Here is an 18,437-nt window from a genome sequence, read left to right as displayed (position 1 = left end):
TTTTGATAAGCAATTCCTGGTTTTGTTTTAATAAGCAGGTCATTAGCTGATCTTTGGTGTAAATGTTTTTGATGTGCATAGCTAGTATGTGGGTGGTTATCTACCTGAGAATGTTGTAGTCACAAATGTGTGTTATGGAAGTTTGCAGATTATGGTGGATATCAGGTTTTTCTAACTGCATATTTACAGATGTAGTGAGTGAAAGGAATGTTGGGTCAGTAGGTAAAAGACTTGTGCTCTGGTCCTGTTCAGACATCTTGATTTGTGTATGACTTTGGGCAAGGCCCTTATTTTTTGAGTTGCAGTTTCTTGTGTAAAATGGTGCTAATACCAATTTGCATGCCTCATAGCGTTGTTGTGGGGATCAAATGAGATCACTGTTTATGAGCAGCCTTCTCAGGAGTGAGAAATTGAGGGTTGTGAGCTGACTTTCTGATTTGTTTGGCTGAGGTGTTCACACAAGCCATAGAATGCTTTGTAGGCTTGGGTGGAGGAATGTAGATGGAAAACAGCTGAAAATCCCTGCCGGTTAGAAGCTGAGATGTTAATCCTAAATATATTCTATGGAGTGCTGTCAGATGCTATGCTTTTCTTCATGATGCCACATCCATATTAGCTCCATCTTCAGGTAGCATAGGTGCCTGTTACTCTCATTTTACTTGAAGAAACTGACCAGCCAACTGATTTAGGGTATGGCTGGCTAACTTCTGAAACTCACATTAGAGTTACTCCTTGAGAGTAAAATCTTGTATTTTCTGAAGGTTACTGCTTTTGGGGTATTTTCTGTGGAGGTGGGTGGGCACACACAAAAACTCACTGTGCTCAAATTTATAAACTTGTTCTTCTTAACAATTTTAAAGCCAGAGTACATTGGATTGGGGGAGGGGAGGATATTAGATTTATTTAGTGTTTTTTAATTTAAAACCTTGTATTTGAAACTTTCTGCGGTAACATATATTTAGGCTCATAGCCAAAGTGATTACAAGGCATTGGTTTTAATGTTTTCAGTGAGGTAATGTGTGCTTTAGTGGGGAGGAGAAATGTTATTTAATCACCAGCACTACACTAATAACCACATTTACTAAATCCTTTGTCCCTTTGCTTGAACTGAGGGTTACTTGCTTTTATACTGGTTTTCCAAAGGACTTAATCCTGTTAATGTGATGAGGTGATGGTGGGAAGGACATTCCCATCGAGCTCGAAGTGGTGAAACTGGTAAAACTCCCTTTGTAAGTCCCTTTTGTTCAGCATGAGTGTCACTCCCATGTCCCTAAAGTAGAATGGAGTTTTACTGGAGAGAATTTTAAGAGTGATAAACAAAAGAGATGGAAATATCTCCTCTGCCAGGTCATTGTGACCATTAAAGACTAGAATAAACTGTCACTTGGCAGATTTTCTTTTTGTCTTATGGGAAATTAAGGACTTGGTTATCCTCTCTTGGAGAGAGAGAGAAAACTACTGGGCCTGCTCCTTAACAGTTTAGCTTGGCTGACATTTTTCAAGCACTTACCATGGTATTATAGCTGGGCTGAGGCTAGGTGGAGCAGACATCACTTAGGTGTTGCCTAGCTCCAGAATCTGTCTTCTGGTGGAATTCCCTTAGGCTTCCAGACAGGAGGAGTGGCAACAAAGCAGATGAAATGGGAGATAGGCCAGGGCATCTGCTAGCTTGCTTTTCTTTCTTTCTTTCTCTCTTTCTTTCTTTCTTTCTTTCTTTCTTTCTTTCTTTCTTTCTTTCTTTTTCCTTTCTTTCCTTCTTTCTTTCTTTCTTTCTTTCTTTCTTTCTTTCTTTCTTTCTTTCTTTCTTTCTTTCTTTCTTTTCTCTCTCTCTTTCTTTCTCTCTCTCTTTTGCTTCCTTCCTCTTTCTTTCCTTTCCCTTCCCCTTCCTTCCTTCCTCTTTTCTTTTCTTTTTCTTTTCCTTTCCTTTCCTTTCTTTTCTTTCTTTCTTCCTTCCTTCTTCCTTTCTTTCCTTCCCTTCCCCTTCCCCTTCCCCTTCCCCTTCCCTTTCCCTTTCCCTTTCCTTCTCTCTCTCTTTCCTCTAGAAGTTTATGAATCATTTGTGAGAGTCCGGGAAGCACTGGGCTCAAGAAAGCCAACACTCCTTCTAGGGCTTACCCCCCATTTTAAAATTTAATATATTGGAATTTATATTGTTTCTTTTGATGGGAGATCTTCAGACTGAAGCTGGAGAGAAATCTTTTGACCTCTCTAGAACAAAGAAAGCCTTTATCAAAGACAACGTAACTTTTTGAGTTTGGCAAATTAGGTGTTGCTGCAAATGGAGAAACTCAGAGTTCTCTTCTGTGCTTAAAGACACAAACATGGAAAGTTTAAGTTCCAATATGGTCACTTAATATATACAAAATTTTCTGTCTTTGCTGTCTTTGTCATTCCAGCAACAACTGGATGAGCAAATAGAATGATTGTGAGCACTTGCAAACCAGATTGTGACTGTTAGTGTGTTGAGCTGCTTTTTTATTAAAATGACTGCTACAGCTCTGCACAAATCTGAGTAGTCTTGAAGATAAAGTCTTGCTTGCATTTCCAATAAAGAAAGAATATGAGTAATCAAAAGGCTGATGGAGTTGGAGGACTGGCGTTTTTAAGAGGAACTGATTTGGACATTGAGATTATCAACTTCTCACCAAATATCATTAAGTACACATTTTTATTTTTTCTGTTGACCAGGAGGCCCAAGTTGTGTTGATGTGGGACATAGATGTATGTCTGAAGAAGCAAAGCAAGGGAGAATAAAATAAATAAAAATTGAAGTTTATGGCTGTATATGTATATATATGTATGTATACACACACACACACACACACACACACACACACACACACACATATATATATATATATTTTTTTTTTCCAGACAGAGTCTCGCTCTGTTGCCCAGGCTGGAGTGCAGTGGCGTGATCTCAGTTTACTGCAAGCTCCGCCTGCAGGGTTCACACCATTCTCCTGCCTCAGCCTCCGAGTAGCTGGGACTATAGGCGCCTGCCACCACGCCCAGCTAATTTTTTTTTTTTTTTTTTGGTATTTTTAGTAGAGACGGGGTTTCACCGTGTTAGCCAGGATGGTCTCAATCTCCTGACCTTGTGATCCGCCGTCTTGGCCTCCCAAAGTGCTGGGGTTACAGGCATGAGCCACTGTGCCTGGCCATTTAGGGCTATATTTTATGTTTTTTTCTCCCTTTAGTATTTAATAAAGATTTGATATTTTTCTATTATCTGCCTTCCTCTGTTCCAAGGTTTTTGGCCTCAGGTGTGTTTTCTGGAAATGGCAATGATGGGCATTAATATCTTCATATTTAGATATTTTCCTCACAGTGCTAGTTTCTGAGCTTATTTGAAATATCCTGGGTATGAGTTGAGGGTTTAGGATCTTTTGAAGCACTTGGGTTTAGACAGTTCTCAGTGATGTGTACAGGAATTTGGGTACAGGAATACTATTCACAGGTGAACAGAGTTTGGTTTTGGCTGAAGGCATATTATCTGACCCAGATAATAATATAAAAACAATCCAAATGTTAGAACTTAGCTTCTGCGAACCCTGACTTGAGAATAGTTAGCCATATATGTAGTTGGACTTTATGTAGGACTAACCAATCTCCTCTGCACTATTTTTGCACAGTACATTGATTGTGGTATCCCTGATGACCTCTGTCCCCATCCTTGTTAAAGACCTGGAAATTTGCAGCAGTTTTTTCTTTCTTATTTTACTTTTCTACCCAGCTTTGTGAATAGCCTTCATTGCTACCACCCAAGGATGCTTTAAAAAGGCTGTGAGGAAGGATGCATGTGGGGAAATCTGAGGCTTTTCTTTGGATTTTCCCTGTTTTGTTTTGGGAAGTATCTGTGATTTTATATAATAATATGTAGCAATCTTAGGTTTTTCTATTTTCATTTTTAACATAATTTTGATTTAATTTTAATTTCTCTTTGGGTGTCTACCTCTAAATTAACAAACACGAGAAATTGTCGGCTCCGTTTAAAAAGTGTTCTGGTCTGGGCGCGGAACACTTGTAATCCCAGCACTTTTTGCGGGCGGATCACGAAGTCAGGAGATCGAGACCACGGTGAAACCCCGTCTCTACTAAAGATACAGAAAATTAGCCGGGCGTGGTAGCGGGCGCCTGTAGTCCCACCTACTCGGGGGGCTGAGGCAGGAGAATGGCGTCAACCCGGGAAGTGGAGCTTGCAGTGAGCAAAGATCGCGCCACTGCACTCCAGCCTGGGCGACACTGAGACTGTATCTCAAAAAAAAAAAAAAGTGTTCTGAACAATTTAAGCTAAAAGAGTATGTTGTTTCTTTTGGGTGTATAGCAAGAAGATTATATATATTTATAAATTTTTTTCCAGCAAGGGTATTTAAAAGCATGTACTTAAAATTAAGGACTTAAAAAAACTAAGCTGTACTTAACAAAATAGTCTTTAGAAAGCTTTAAAAAGGGAGGGTTTACTAAAAGCACAGGAAATTGGTGACAGGCAAAATTTGTCTTGATAATAGTACAAATAAAGATAGTGGAACAGAGCAGATAATACAAGATATGAGACAAGACAATGGGATAACACTTCATATTTACCTTTTTTGACCACTAAGCAGCACACAAATATGTAGCCCTTTTTGTAGATAATAATTTAATTTCTAGATATGATACAGCTTCTTCCTCACTGTTGGATTTTATTACACTGAGATCTTGAACCTTTTGGACATGTAAACTCTGTGATCATATTGGTCAATGTCATTTTACAAAGAGTTAGATACTTATACTGAAGTGTTGTTTGGATCTCGTTGGTGCTTATTGTTCTGCTGATGTGTATTAGTGAAGCTACTCATGGGGAAGATAATACTATACAATAAAAACAGACTATCTTAGCTTCCCATTCAGTTGGAATTTTTTTATTACTCTGTTTTCTATGTTTTTCATTTAGATGTAAATTATTTTGGCTTGCATTCAACCTATTTCAGTCAGTTTTTACCATAATATACATGGCTTAAGATTTATAGGAGGCTAAGAGTGGAGAGTGTATCTTCATTCATACAAATTGTAAGAAAGGAACTTTCAAAGCTGTTTTAGTTTTGCAAAGATTAGAAAAGTACAATTCTACTTTCTCAACTTTTCATCCTTGTTAAAGGCCTGGAAATTTGCATTTTTTTTCTTATTTTACTTTTCTGTTTGTTACACAAAGTGAAATTGCACACATAAACATACACGCTGAAGGTTGGGTTTATCCATAGGTTTTGTCTTAATTATAGCTATTTAGTTTATTGAATATCTTATTGAATATTGAGTACCTGCGGTGGTCCAGGCACCTTCTTAGGTCCCAGGTGTACAAAGATGAGCCAATTATGGTTACTGCCTCTATGGAATTTGCATAGAAGTGGGAGAGAGAGAGATGAATGAGCCAGCACTTAATAATACATCTACCTAGGATAAAATGGGAGCACGGAAGAGGAACATCTGTATCAGTGGGTCCCTGAATGCTTCTTCAGGAAAATAATGCTTTATCTATGATTTGAAGTATAGTTGGAATTTAGCAAGATAGAGAAAAAGGAAAAGGAGGTAAAATGTTTTTCAGGTGAAAGAATGTACATGGATACGTACGGAGGTGATCATTATTAGCAAATTGGCTACATCCTGATTTGTAAGTATTTGTGGATTTTTTTCAAACCTTATATTTCATGTAGAAGAGCTGAATGCATTAGTCTCATCTCCAAAATCCAGGAATTGAAATTTAACCCATGCATAAACTGAATTTTTTTCTGAAGTCTTTAATAAGAGAAAAATAAAAGAAAAAAACCCCACAGTGTGTAGTAGATTTCAATATAGCACAGCAAACATTGATGAATTTTTTTTGCAATAAGTTCAATATTATAAAATAGAACAAAATTGGAATTTTTAAAACCAAAAATTATTCTAGATTTATCAGCTAACTGGAATGATTTTTTTATAATATGAAAATTCTATTAGTAATATAAAATATTCATTTATAAGTTGTTTTTGTTGATTATATTTTCTTAAATTAAAGTATATTTTCAGTTTTTGAAAAGCAATAATAATTTGCTGTGACCCTATAGCCCAGTTCTTAACTTTTGGATCTGATATTAGCATCTCTTAGGTAGGAAACACATTTTCTATATGATAATATCTGTAAAGAGCACAAAAATCCTTGGAACACTGTTAGGAAAACAAAATTGATGTCTCTCTTATTGCTCTTTTTTTTTTTCCTTTTAATCAAGACAGATTTCAAGGAGGAAGACAGATGTTTCTCCACTTCGTTTTTATTTAAATGTACCACTTGGGATTTGAAACTTCCGCACTTCTTCTGTTTGTTTGGATTTTTTTTTCATGGCTTGATCCCAAAAAATGGAATGAAAAATTTAGTGAAAGTTTTGTTGTTTGAAATTGCAGGGTGCTATGAGAATTATTGCAAATCCCTGATGTCTCCTTGTCTGCCCTCAATTCTCCTATTTTTGGTAATAATGCAGGCAGTCATTTTAGAAAACTTTGCTTTTTTCATTTTACTGAGCCTCTTCCAGAGGCCATGTGCCAGAATCAACAGCAGCCAACCACAGCCAAGATCCTAGGGCGTAAACTCAGACTTCATCTCTCTCAAATATTGCTACTTGAAATTTGCATAAACGTTGAAGAAAAAGTTAAAAGAGCCCTGTATAACTCCTCTTCATGTATTTTAGGAGTCCCAGACAGTCAAGACATTAAAATTTCTTCTGATTGAGCAGTGGATCTAAGCACAGACACCACACTGCAGACAGGGAGGAAGATATGAAAAAAAAATCATGTGAGATAGACAACAGACAGAGGCTTATTTGAAGAGGCTACAAAGCAACAAGTAATGCCAATTTAAAACGATTACATGTTAATGGCAACAAGTAAAACACATTGAAGGCTGCTCAGATTACACTGGCTGAAGTACAGACTTAATTACTCATGTTAGAAATGCCTAAAACAAAGGGAGCCTTTTAAGCCAGTAATACATAGCTGGTATGACATTGAAAAGCATTGGAAAACCTAGGTAAATGCCTAAAGGAAATTTTAAGGAAGATTCTATCAAGTCTGGATACCTTAGCCTTATCCTTAAATGAATAAATTTCTGAGGCACTGGAACTGGTTAAAATCAATGACAGCTTACTGTGTTATTTGCAGTTTTTATATACAATTGGGGCTGATAAACCTGAATAAATAAAAGAACCTTGTCTGGATTGAGTTACAGTTAGTGCTGAACATCAAGGGTTCATATTGTATTTCTTCAAAGTTCTTTTTGGAGTGATGCTGAGATTGGTATTAAGAGGGTATGCCAAGGGTATGTATTGGCAATTTTTATTTTGTTTGTATTTATCTTAGAGTCATTTGGGTAGGTCACATTCTCTCTGCCCCTACTCCCAACTTCTCCTCATTAGATTGTAAGGACCATGAGGACAGACATTGTTTGTTTTATTTGTGCTTAATTTTCATGCAGTGCCCTAGTAGGGGACAATGCTCACAATAGTTGCTCAACAAATATTAGTGGAACTGTATTAAAACTGAGTTTTTGCTCACATATATTGTTTATTTTACCTTTAGTGGATCACTTCTCTTTATGCCTTCAGTGCTATACTTTTTTAAAAGAAGTGTGTTAGTCTGTTTTGCATTGCTCTAAAGGAATACCTGAGGCTGAATAATTCATAAGGAAAATAAGTTTATTTGGCTAATAGCTCTGCAGATTGTACAAGAAGTTTAGAGCCAACATCTGCTTCTGGTGAGGGCTCAAAAAACTTTCATGGCTGAAGGTGAAGAGGGAGCAGGTATGCAACATAGCAAGAGAGGAGGGAGCAATTTATAGGTTCTTTCAAACAACCAGCTCACATGGTAGTGAGAACGAACTCATTACTGCAGGTGGGCACCAAGCTATTCATGAGAAATCTGCCCCCATAACCTAAACACCTCCCAGTAGGCCCCACCTTCATCATTGAGGATTACATTTCAACACGAAGTTTGGAAGGGACAAAATAGCCAAATTATATCAAGCACAAAGAAGAAACAGAAAAGGTCAGTGGTGGAGCTAGTATTCAAACCCGGATTCGTCTAATTTCTACATCCGTGCTTTCAACTGCTTATCTGCATTGCTTCAAATATTCAGAAAAGAAGAAATGTTTTCTATATCCCAGGAACTTAAAAGTGAAAAAGCAGAGAGCTAGAAGACCATGTAGTGCTGAATTGAGAGTCATGAGTGTTACAAGGATAGGGGGTGGTGGCCCTGTGAGGACCAGAACCCTCCAGGGGAAGCTTTCTGGGTGAGGCAAGAGGTGAACTGGGCCTTGAAGGAATGGGTAGAATTTAAATGGTAATGAGGAAGGCAGCAATCAGAGGAAGCAGACATGTATGGAGGAATGGAACTGAGTTCAATGGTGATTTGTTCAGGAAAGAGGGCATAAACTGGGCAGAGAATGCAGTGGAAGTGGTGGGGAGTAATACTGGGCAGGTAAGGTAAGCTCTGATCTGGAAGGCCAGCATGGGAGCCTAGACTGGTTGAAGTAAGAAATGGCTTGTCCTTGGAAGAAAACGTGCCAGACTTGGTACTGTGTGAAGGTACTGCACAGACCTCCCAACTGGTTCTTAGGAGAGCTAAACTGACATTAAGTTCTGAGAACTAAGTAAGAACTGACAGCCATTGTGGGTTAGAAAGTAGTGGGGCAACATGTTACAGGTAGTGCTTCTGGAAGGTTAGATGCTATTAGAATAAAATCATTGCCATTTTGGGGAGCTGGGAAAATGGATGTCTTCAGTGTAGTCTAAAAAGGGGTGATTTGAATAAGCTTATGTAAGAAAGAAAAGAAAAGCCTTTTTACTCACTGGACCATTTCATAATCTTGACTTTTGTCAAACATAAATCTGTGTCATTTTTCTTATTTAAAACAGCTGAGTAGTTTACTCTCCTACTTAGAGCTGTGATCCTTATCATGGGCTCTTGTGATCTAACCCCAGCCTGCCTCCCTGGTCAGTCTCCTTGCTTAATAACCTCTAGCCATATGACCCTGGAATACCAGTCTCTTTCCCACTTCAAGGCCTTTACACTTGTTGTTTCCTCTGCCTGGGATGCTCTTCCCTCATATCTTCATGACACTTGTTCATTTACAGTGTAGGTCAAAGCATACCTCCTCAGGGAGGCCTTTCCTAGACACTATATGAGGTATACTCCTGCTCCCCCAGCCTTCATGATTGCTTTTTATCCCATTACTGGGTTTTGTTTCCAGTGGAACTTATCACTTATTACTGTCCAAAATGATTTTATTTATTAATTTTTTAGCCACCTTTCTCTTATAGAAATAAGGTTTCTGAGGACAGGGAGTTTATTCATTATACTACGGTATCCCTGACATCAGGACCTGTGCCTGCTAATAGTAGATGCTTTCTAAGTGTGTTCTGAATATTAGGTAGCTAGTTCCCAACTGCACGGCCCTGAAAGTGTATGAAAATTGGAAATTGGCTTCTAGATTTTTGTATTACATTGCCAAGTGATGGAGTGATGAGATTGAAATCTACTGCTTTTTGCCCTTTTTTTTTTTTTTTTTTTGGTGGAGTAGAGGAGGGCCTCTACAAGCAGCAGATACACACAGTAAATAAGATTTATTTCAGCCAGCAAGTATTTATTGACATGAAAATTGGGGGAAAAAGTGACTCTTTGTGAGTGACTAGTTTCTTGGAGTCTATTAACGCATCAGTTTAAGCATCAATTCTCTATGGTATGATTTAATGTTTCTTTTTTTACTTTATAAACATGAAGCTGCCTTCAATTTTATTGTTAAATTTAAATGTTTTACATTGGAAAAAAGTAAATTGAATTTTAAAGTGAGGTCTTTCCCAGTCTCACTTTCATGGTTTCAGGTTATCAAAGTTTTAATTTCTCTTTGTATGGAAGATAATTATAATATTCATTTTTGCTCCTGAGTAAAGCCACGAGTCTCAAGATTATTTTTCTTTTTTAAAAATTAGAATTGTCAATTTATAGTTGTATACATTTATGGGGTACAAAGTGATGTTATAATTTACAAATACAATGTAGAACAATTGTATCCTTCATCTCAAATATTTAACATTTTTTAAAATTTACTCTGTTAGCAATTTTGAAATGTACAATATTATTGACCATATTCACCACACTATGCAATAGATCTCAAACATACAAAAAAAATATTCTTCTTGTCTAACTGTAGCTTTGTACCCATTGACCATCAGGCCCGTAGCTTCTGTAACCATCCTTCTCCTCTTTGCTTCTATGATTTTAATGGTTTTTAATTCTACATATAAGTGAGAACATGCTGTATTTGTCTTTCTGTGCCTTATTTCACTTAGCATAATGTTCTCCAATTCTATCCATGTTGTCTCAAATGACAGAATTTCTTTCTAAAGGCTGCATAGTATTCCACTCTGTATGTCTACCACTTTTTTTTTCTTGTTTTTTGAGACAAAGTCTCACTCTGTCACCCAGGCTGGAGTGCAGTGGCGCGATCTCAGCTCACTGCAACCTCCGCCCCCCCAGGTTCAAACAGTTCTTCTGCCTCAGTCTCCTGAATAGCTGGGATTACAGACGCGCTGTAATTTTTGTGCTTTTAGTAGAGACGGGGTTTCACCATCTTGGCCAGGCTGGTCTTGAACTCCTGACCTCATGATCCACCCGCCTCGGCCGCCCAAAGTGCTGGGATTACAGGCGTGAGTCACTGCACCTGGCCTATCTACCACCTTTTATTTATCCATTCATCTGTTGAGGGACACTTCCATAACTTAGTATGGGTGTACAGACATCTTTTCAATAAACTGATTTAAAATATTTGGGGTAGATACCCAGCAGTGGGATTACCGGATCATGTGGTGATTCTATTTTTAGTTTTTTGAGGAACCTCTGCACTGTTTTCCACAATGGTTGTACTAATTTACATTCCCATTAACAGAGTAGAAGGGTTCCATTTCTCCACATCCTGTTTATTCAGGCAGTATATTATCATCTAAATCATCTATGACCTCTATATTATATAGCTTCTGAGTATTTTTAAAAGTGGACACTCAAGCTTTCATATATTTGTTGTCAATGTGTGGTTCCTCAGACCTGTGGTGTCAACATCACCTGGGAATTTGTTAGGAATGCAGATTCCTAGGCTCTCTATGGACTTAATCAGAAATTGTGGGGGTCAAGTCCAACACTCTTTTTTAAAAAGCCCTCCAAGTGATTCCAGTGCTTGCTGAAATTTGAGAACCATGGCTCAGTAAATGTTAAAGGTTCAAGGTAGCATGATCCCACAAATCAGCCAAGTGGCATTAATTATTAGCCTGGTAAGCCCACCTTCTTTTCAGTCACTGAGTTTGATTGGTTCACTAAGGCTAGGCTGTAAAGTTATTTGCTAGATTGATTGCTACATATTGACTTTGGGTTGTTTGTATTTCTCTGAACCTGTCACTGTAATGATTTGTCAAGACACTTAATAGGAATAGGCCGTGATTTTTGCACCCATGGCATTCTGAGTCACGGGTGGCTGGGTCTTTATGCACTCCAGGATAGGTTTCTTCAGGCACTGGGCATGCCATTCATGTACTTTTAAGGCGGGAGCTGTCGCTGGTGGATCACAGGGTATCTTCAGGGATATTTAGTTCACCCTCAGCTTGGTTTACAGGTGGGGAAATTGAGCCCCTGTGAAGTTGTGCTTTGCTTGCAGTTAGAGGTACAGACAGGATTTCAGGTCTCCTGAGTCCCTCCACTGCACCAGGATTCCTGCAGGGGGACAGAGCTACAGCTTTTTCTGTGCCTACAGGACATTCCTTTCCTACTGTGAGGGTTTTATTTATTTATCATTTTATTTAAAGAAAAAAAGTAAATAGAAAAAACCCCGGAAGTTCTCACTGAAACTAATAAAAGTGTCTAAAGAGAATGAAAAAATCAGTTTGAGAACTTTGGTATGGAGGAAATAACCTGACATTAACTGTTTTAATTATAGTTGTTGCATTGGGCTTATCAGTGTGGGAAGAGGGAGCATTTCAGCCTTACAGGGAAGTGGGATATGGACAGCAAGATGACCCTCTTCCTGAATTTGCCTGTTTGGGCCTGCAGCCTGGTGACTCTGTGTGTGATCCCAACAGCTGTCATAGAGATGGGCTGGACTTAGCAGAGACCTGGGTCCTAGGCCCAGCACTGCCCACTAGCTAGTGGTACAATGCCCCATGAAGAGGCCATTTATTCTCTCTGGCCTTCACTATTGGTAAATAGGTATAATAATATCCACCCTGCCAATCCTGAGAAATTTCAGGGAGTGGGAAGCAGTGTATCTCGGTGGTTAAGGGCAGAGTCTCTGGATTCAAATTCTGGCTTTCTAACTCACTGGTATGATAGTAGGCAGGCCACTTATCCTCCCTGTTTTCTCACCTGAGAATGGGTATAATGAAATTTACTTCTAAGGGTTGTTGTGAAGATTGAATTAGTTAGCTAATTTATGTAAAGTACTTAGGACAGTGCCTGGTATTTAGTAAGTTCTATGTGTTAGCTCCTATTATTATTACTATTACCATTAAAAATATTATTTTAAGGATGGGATGCATTTTCTGTAAACATGTTCTCAAATGATTCCACTACTGGATACAATACTGGGCAAATAAAGGGCTTTTATGCAGTAATTGGTGGAGGAGTTGTTCTGGCATCCAGCTTGCACCTGGGCTATTGGTTTTGATGCCAGGGATGGGCAGGCCTAGAGTCTCTGATCTTGCACAATTTATGCATAGAGTGCTGTGGTTAGAGGAAGCTTGGAGTGGGAACTTCTCAGTTTTGCTTTCAGGTTTTTATACATTAACTATCATAAGAGATGGACATCTTAATAACCTCCAAGGAAGAGTTCATGAGCTTCAATTTTGATATTTGTTGTTTGACTAAGTTTCTTTCTGTCTTACCTTTTCAGTTGTTAGGGTTCTCGATATGTATTTTGGTGATGAAAATTTCAACTCTAAAAGCTCAGCAATCAAGATACTCTAATTATCCAGCAAGTGATTGGCAGATTTTGCGTAGAGTTCTTCCATTCTTGGCTGAAATCAATGAAAATTTCTACTATAGCTGTTGTTTTTGTTCTTTTTTCTGAATAGTCTGTTTTTGGGAGGGCCTCAGATGGTAAAGTGCCTTTTCATTGTCTCTTAAAGGGAATGGGGGAATCAAGAGTTTGAGAATTTTTATTTTATCTCCTTCTATTTATTTTGATACTCTCTCTACAATCTGTATTCATGTTCTACTCCCCATCTTTTTATGGGCCCCTTAAAGCTAGAGATTATGTTTATTCATTTATGTATTCCATTTCTCCTTTTTTCTGGATCCTAATTTTGTGCCTGGTACATACTAGGCTCTCAATTTCAGTTTGTTGAATGACTGTTATTGCTGTTTCTGATTACTTCTTGAAGTGGTCTGTTTTAAAACTTCACTTGAAGGCTAAGTAATTCATCAATATAATGGTGATCTATTATTTATCTAACATTTTCCTAGACATTCATTGATGAATCCTTAGAATACTCGTCTGAAGTATCTAAATCCAAAGATGATCTGTCATGTCATAGATGGTATGGCTTTAATTTTTAATTGGGAGAAGGAGATGTAACAGCTGGAGATATTGGAACACAGAAAAGTAAGAGCATCATTCAAGACCACAAACATGGTTGTTGTTGGAAGATACTTTTGGGATAGGCTTCTGTGCTAGAAGCCAAAAAATAAAAAGCTGATTAAAACTCTAAAAAGAAACCCAAATTAGGTGGGAATGAATGTTGATCTGGATTGGATTACTCTTCTTTGGTGTCTTAGGGTTATGATTAGTGACTTACTTCTAATGTGCATTTGTTTCTATTTTTAGCCTTGCAGTGTCGAGATGGCTATGAACCCTGTGTAAATGAAGGAATGTGTGTTACCTACCACAATGGCACAGGATACTGCAAGTAAGTTTTTCTCTTCGTATATTTTCTTTTTGCGATAGAACACTGGACAAGATTTGGCTCTACTCCTCTATTTTTAATACTTCTGTGGAATGTTACTGGTTCTTGAGCTTTCCTGGTACAGATTTTGGTTGGGGGCGAGGATGGAAGGATGTGGATGCCAGATAATTAGTTAATAAGAACTTCTTACTATCTTACTGTTATCTTTCTCACCATGAAAAAGACTTTTCAGTGGGTGGCTAGTTAATATATATGGGGTAGGCCGGGTGTGGTGGCTCACACTGGTAATCCCAGCACTTTAGGAAGCTGAGGTAGGTGGATCACGGGGTCAGAAGTTCAAGACCAGCCTGGCCAACATAGTGAAACACCATCTCTACTAAAAATACAAAAATTAGCTGGGTGTGGTGGCACATGCCTGTAGTCCCAGCTACTCAGGAGGCTGAGGCAGGAGAATGACTTGAAACCAGGAGGCGAAGGTTGCAGTAAGCTGAGACTTCACCACTGTACCACTCCAGCCTGGTAACAGAGCGAGACTCTGTCTCAAAAAAAAAAAAAAAAAAAAATATATATATATATATAGATATACACACACACACACACGTATATATACACATATATACATATATACACACACACACACACATATATATGTATAGTAGATTCCCTTGTGTTTTTCAGTTTAAGGCATACTCTTAGAGTCTCCCCTTAACGTGTTAACTATGATCTTGTTTTTAAGTAAAACCAAATAGATATCAACTTTAATATTCTGCCCAGTATAAGTGAATATTATATTCATATTTGTTTTCTAGTGTAAAAAATCTAATTCTGAAAGTGAGACAGTGAGAAAGGAAGATGTATGCATATGTGTAGATGGGGCGGGGAGCAGGGGCTGTGAGTGTGTATTATTATATGGAGATAAAAGTGTAAAGATGAAGGAAAATGCAGGCTAGTTCTTAAGAGCATTTCTTTTTCCTTTTTTCTCCAACCATCTGCTCTAGCCAAGACATTTTGTTTGTTTGAAGAAGGCTGTGAGATAATTTCATGATAACTTTTCTAGGTTTCCTCCAAATAATTTTTTTTCTTCTACCTCAATTGAAAATTTTTGAGAGGAATATATATCCATTCTATTTATTTCAGGGAAGATGCTGGAGAAATAAGATTTGGTAATACGAAATTTCTCTTCCTTCACTTTTGTGAGGAGTAATTTTTCTTTGCTTTGGTAGAGGTACTTGCTTAATAAGCATTTTACATGAGTTTATCCAACACATTTTTATTTCTTACCAGAAATGTAATTACAGCTTTTTTCCAGTGAGATCTGTTCTGACACCAGGATTTAGTTTTTTAATGTTATAAACAAGATTAATTTTTTCACGTCAGAAATGATTTTCTTCACTAAAGTGAAAATATTTTAAGCTGTGATGACAGTAAAGCTTAACAATAGGTTGTTTGGATTGGAATAAAGATAACATTGGAAATAAAGGTTTTATGTAGCTTATTATGGGCTGCTCATTTAGTTTTTCTAGCTAGGGGAAAAAAGTGTGGTGTATTCTCCTCTAAGAATGGAGATACAACTGGAGATAATAAGGGAGGGAACTTAATACCATAGAGTTGGCCACTAAAATCTTGTTCAGTCTCTTTGTGGCATTTGGTGCCTTAGTTGCTTGCTTTATTCTGTTATTCAACTCTTATGGTAGTTAACCCCATTGCATTATGGTCATTTGTTGATGTGTTTCTTCTACTAGAACGTGAGGTCTTAGTCTTATGCATTTTTTGCATAGTTAATGCCTAGTACAGTGCCTAGTATAGTTATTGTATAACAATGTGTTTCTTAAACTAAAAGGTGCTAAGTAGATATCATCATGCACATGTTTCTTATCTATTTATGTTAAATAAGAAGACACTGGTTCTCTCCTTTAAAAATTTTAGTGTGGTGATTCCTCAAGGATTTAGAACCAGAAATACCATTTGACCCAGCAGTCCCATTACTGGGTATATACCCAAAGGATTATAAATCATTCTACTATAAGGACACATGCACATGTATGTTTATTGCAGCACTATTTATAGTAGAAAAGACTTGGAACAAACCCAAATGCCCAACAATGATAGACTGGATAAAGAAAATGTGGCACGTATACACCATGGAATACTTTGCAGCCATGAAAAAGAATGAGTTCATGTCCTTTGCAGGGACATGGATGAAGCCGGAAGCCATCATTCTCAGCAAACTAACACAGGAACAGAAAACCAAACACTGCATGTTCTCACTCATAAGTGAGAGTTGAACAATGAGAAGACATGGACACAGGGAGGGGAACATGACACACTGGGACCTATTGGGGGATGGGGGAAAGGGGAGGGAGAGCATTAGGACAAATACCTAATGCATGTGGAGCTTAAAACATAGATGATGGGTTGATAGGTGCAGCAAATCACCATGGCACATGTATACCTATGTAACAAACCTGTATGTTCTGCACATGTATCCCAGAACTTAAAAGTAAAATTTTAAAAAATATATTTACTTCACATAGCATTCAGGATGGTAATACCACACCACACAGAGAGGTAAATTAGTTCTATCTGAAGGTCTTTCAACTTGGTGACTTATATGTGGAGAATTTCGAATAGGTTCTAAGTGTTTGCCTATATATTTTTGGTCTGACATGGGGAGAGAAGGTTTCTAAGGGAGACCAATCTCTGAGCATTTACCAGGAGAGGACACCTAAGGGTCACTGTTGGGAAGAAGTCCAGTCGTTCTTTGTTGGACTGCTGGGTTACTAGTCTCATACTTGCCAACCAAGGTTGGAGAGATGAAGTTGCCACCAGTTCCTGGAGAACACTGCTGAGGGCAGGCACCTGTGGTTGATGAAAATGGAGCTGCCTAAATTCTGTCCCTGGGTACTTGTTAATTGTTGATAGGATGGAATACTTATGGATACAGTTCTGGGTGTGTCCCTCAGATGTCTTCTTGTTTTGAGGGAAACAAGCTCCTTGAGAGAGAGTGAGAAAAAAATTGCTGAGGCCATCCTTTTGGGAGACCAAGATGAACAACAAAATTTGTATAAAGAGAGTGATTCCCTACCTCAGCAAAAGTAATATTAGCATCTTTAGGAGTGGCAGGGTCAACATAAGTGGACATAGAAAAAGCAAGAACAATATCAAGGCAGCCATGTCAATCATTCTACAGTGCTTTGCCTACCTCCACAGAATTTTAAGCAAAATTTTATGCAAAAATAATGTGTACTTAGCGGAGCTTTCAGTATATTTTCACCAACGTTACATTTTTTTCTATGGAGAAAGAAGATGATCTAGCTTGTTCAGTAAATATTATTTTCACAAAATAGTAAATAAATATTAAAACACTTAGAAGGTTTATAAAAAATTCTATCAGGCATGCAGGGCATGTGATTATCTTTTTATTCATGAGATTGCTTAGTGGATTAAGAAAAGAAAGTTGAAGCCAAATTCCTTTTACAGGGCCAGGGTGGGGGTAAGTGGTGAGTGGTGGGATGGGAACTGGTAGAAAATGTTTTAAAATAGAAGGAATCTGACTATCTGTTTAGACAGCATAATGCTACTGATTCAGCTAAAATATAATGATTGTTTATAGAAATTATAAAAATCCTTGATAAGATCACATTGACAGATGAAGATAAGTACTTTTGAAGATTAGTTTTGTACTCAGCTCAACTGTTTTTTCTCACTGTTAGGAGCCTAAGTACCCTATCAGTCTGTGATTAGATTTTGATGCCAGATAAGGAGAACCTGTGTAATCTTGCATAAAACTCAATTATTGCTGTTAAATAACTACTGTCAAATCTTAATAAAGCCCTCTCACTACAGAGAGATAAGATATTTTATTCTTTCTCTTGTCCTTCTGGGAGGTGTAAATATATGATTAAATTTGATGTCATTAATTACTTTCAAGTTGTTTGCTTCGGGTTTTCAAATATAAACCATTCTAAATCCCAATTTGATTAAAGGTCATGGACAACTCAAGTTCACTAGGATTCTGGGGGTAGGTTAGGTTATGATTTGTGTAATTGACAAAATGTGCATTTTAAGGACATATTTATTGTAGTTATTTAAAATCTTTGTCTGCTAGTTCTTAAAATCTGGGTTGTCTGTAGATGTGTTTCTATCAACTGCTCTTTCTTTGGACAATGGGTACAGTTTCCCTTTACTTTACACATGTATGGGACTTTTACATTATTTTAGTGGACGTTGTGGGTGATAGATTTTAAAGTTTGTCTCCCACTAAAGAATGTTGAATTTTGTCAAGATTGGCAGATCATCTTGATCCTATGGATGCTAGATTTTAGGACACGTTAGGGTGGGCCTACTTCTGTTCTGCCCTTAGTTCAGTGAGATAAATCTTAGTCATGGGATAGGGCTCTTATTCCCAAGATGTGACCCTTCTGGGGGTTCAGTGGAAAGTGTGAGGGGCCTACCAAGCCCTGAGGTGTTCATTAAGCCCCTCT

The 18,437-nt window shown here is 37.8% G+C and overlaps 1 protein-coding gene across 6 annotated transcripts in view; it reads left to right on the top strand.

The window, feature by feature from the left end:
* The window catches only part of LOC105533882 (notch homolog 2 N-terminal-like protein), a 105,126-nt gene that overhangs the window by 57,661 nt on the left and 29,028 nt on the right, over positions 1-18,437 (top strand). For 3 of the 6 annotated variants that reach the window (XM_011972463.1, XM_011972466.1, XM_011972462.1), the window contains exon 2: positions 13,875-13,956. In XM_011972463.1, the coding sequence (XP_011827853.1) occupies positions 13,875-13,956 (82 nt within the window). Of the gene's footprint in view, positions 1-12,200; positions 12,252-13,874; positions 13,957-18,437 lie in introns of those variants that run through there. The other 3 variants (XM_011972468.1, XM_011972464.1, XM_011972465.1) reach the window with 2 other exon arrangements.

Source organism: Mandrillus leucophaeus, unplaced genomic scaffold (assembly GCF_000951045.1).
Source record: "Mandrillus leucophaeus isolate KB7577 unplaced genomic scaffold, Mleu.le_1.0 Scaffold1292, whole genome shotgun sequence".
Lineage (NCBI taxonomy): Eukaryota > Metazoa > Chordata > Mammalia > Primates > Cercopithecidae > Mandrillus > Mandrillus leucophaeus.
The sequence above is the reverse complement of the archived record's forward strand: the minus strand, read 5'-3'. Positions and strand labels throughout refer to the sequence as shown.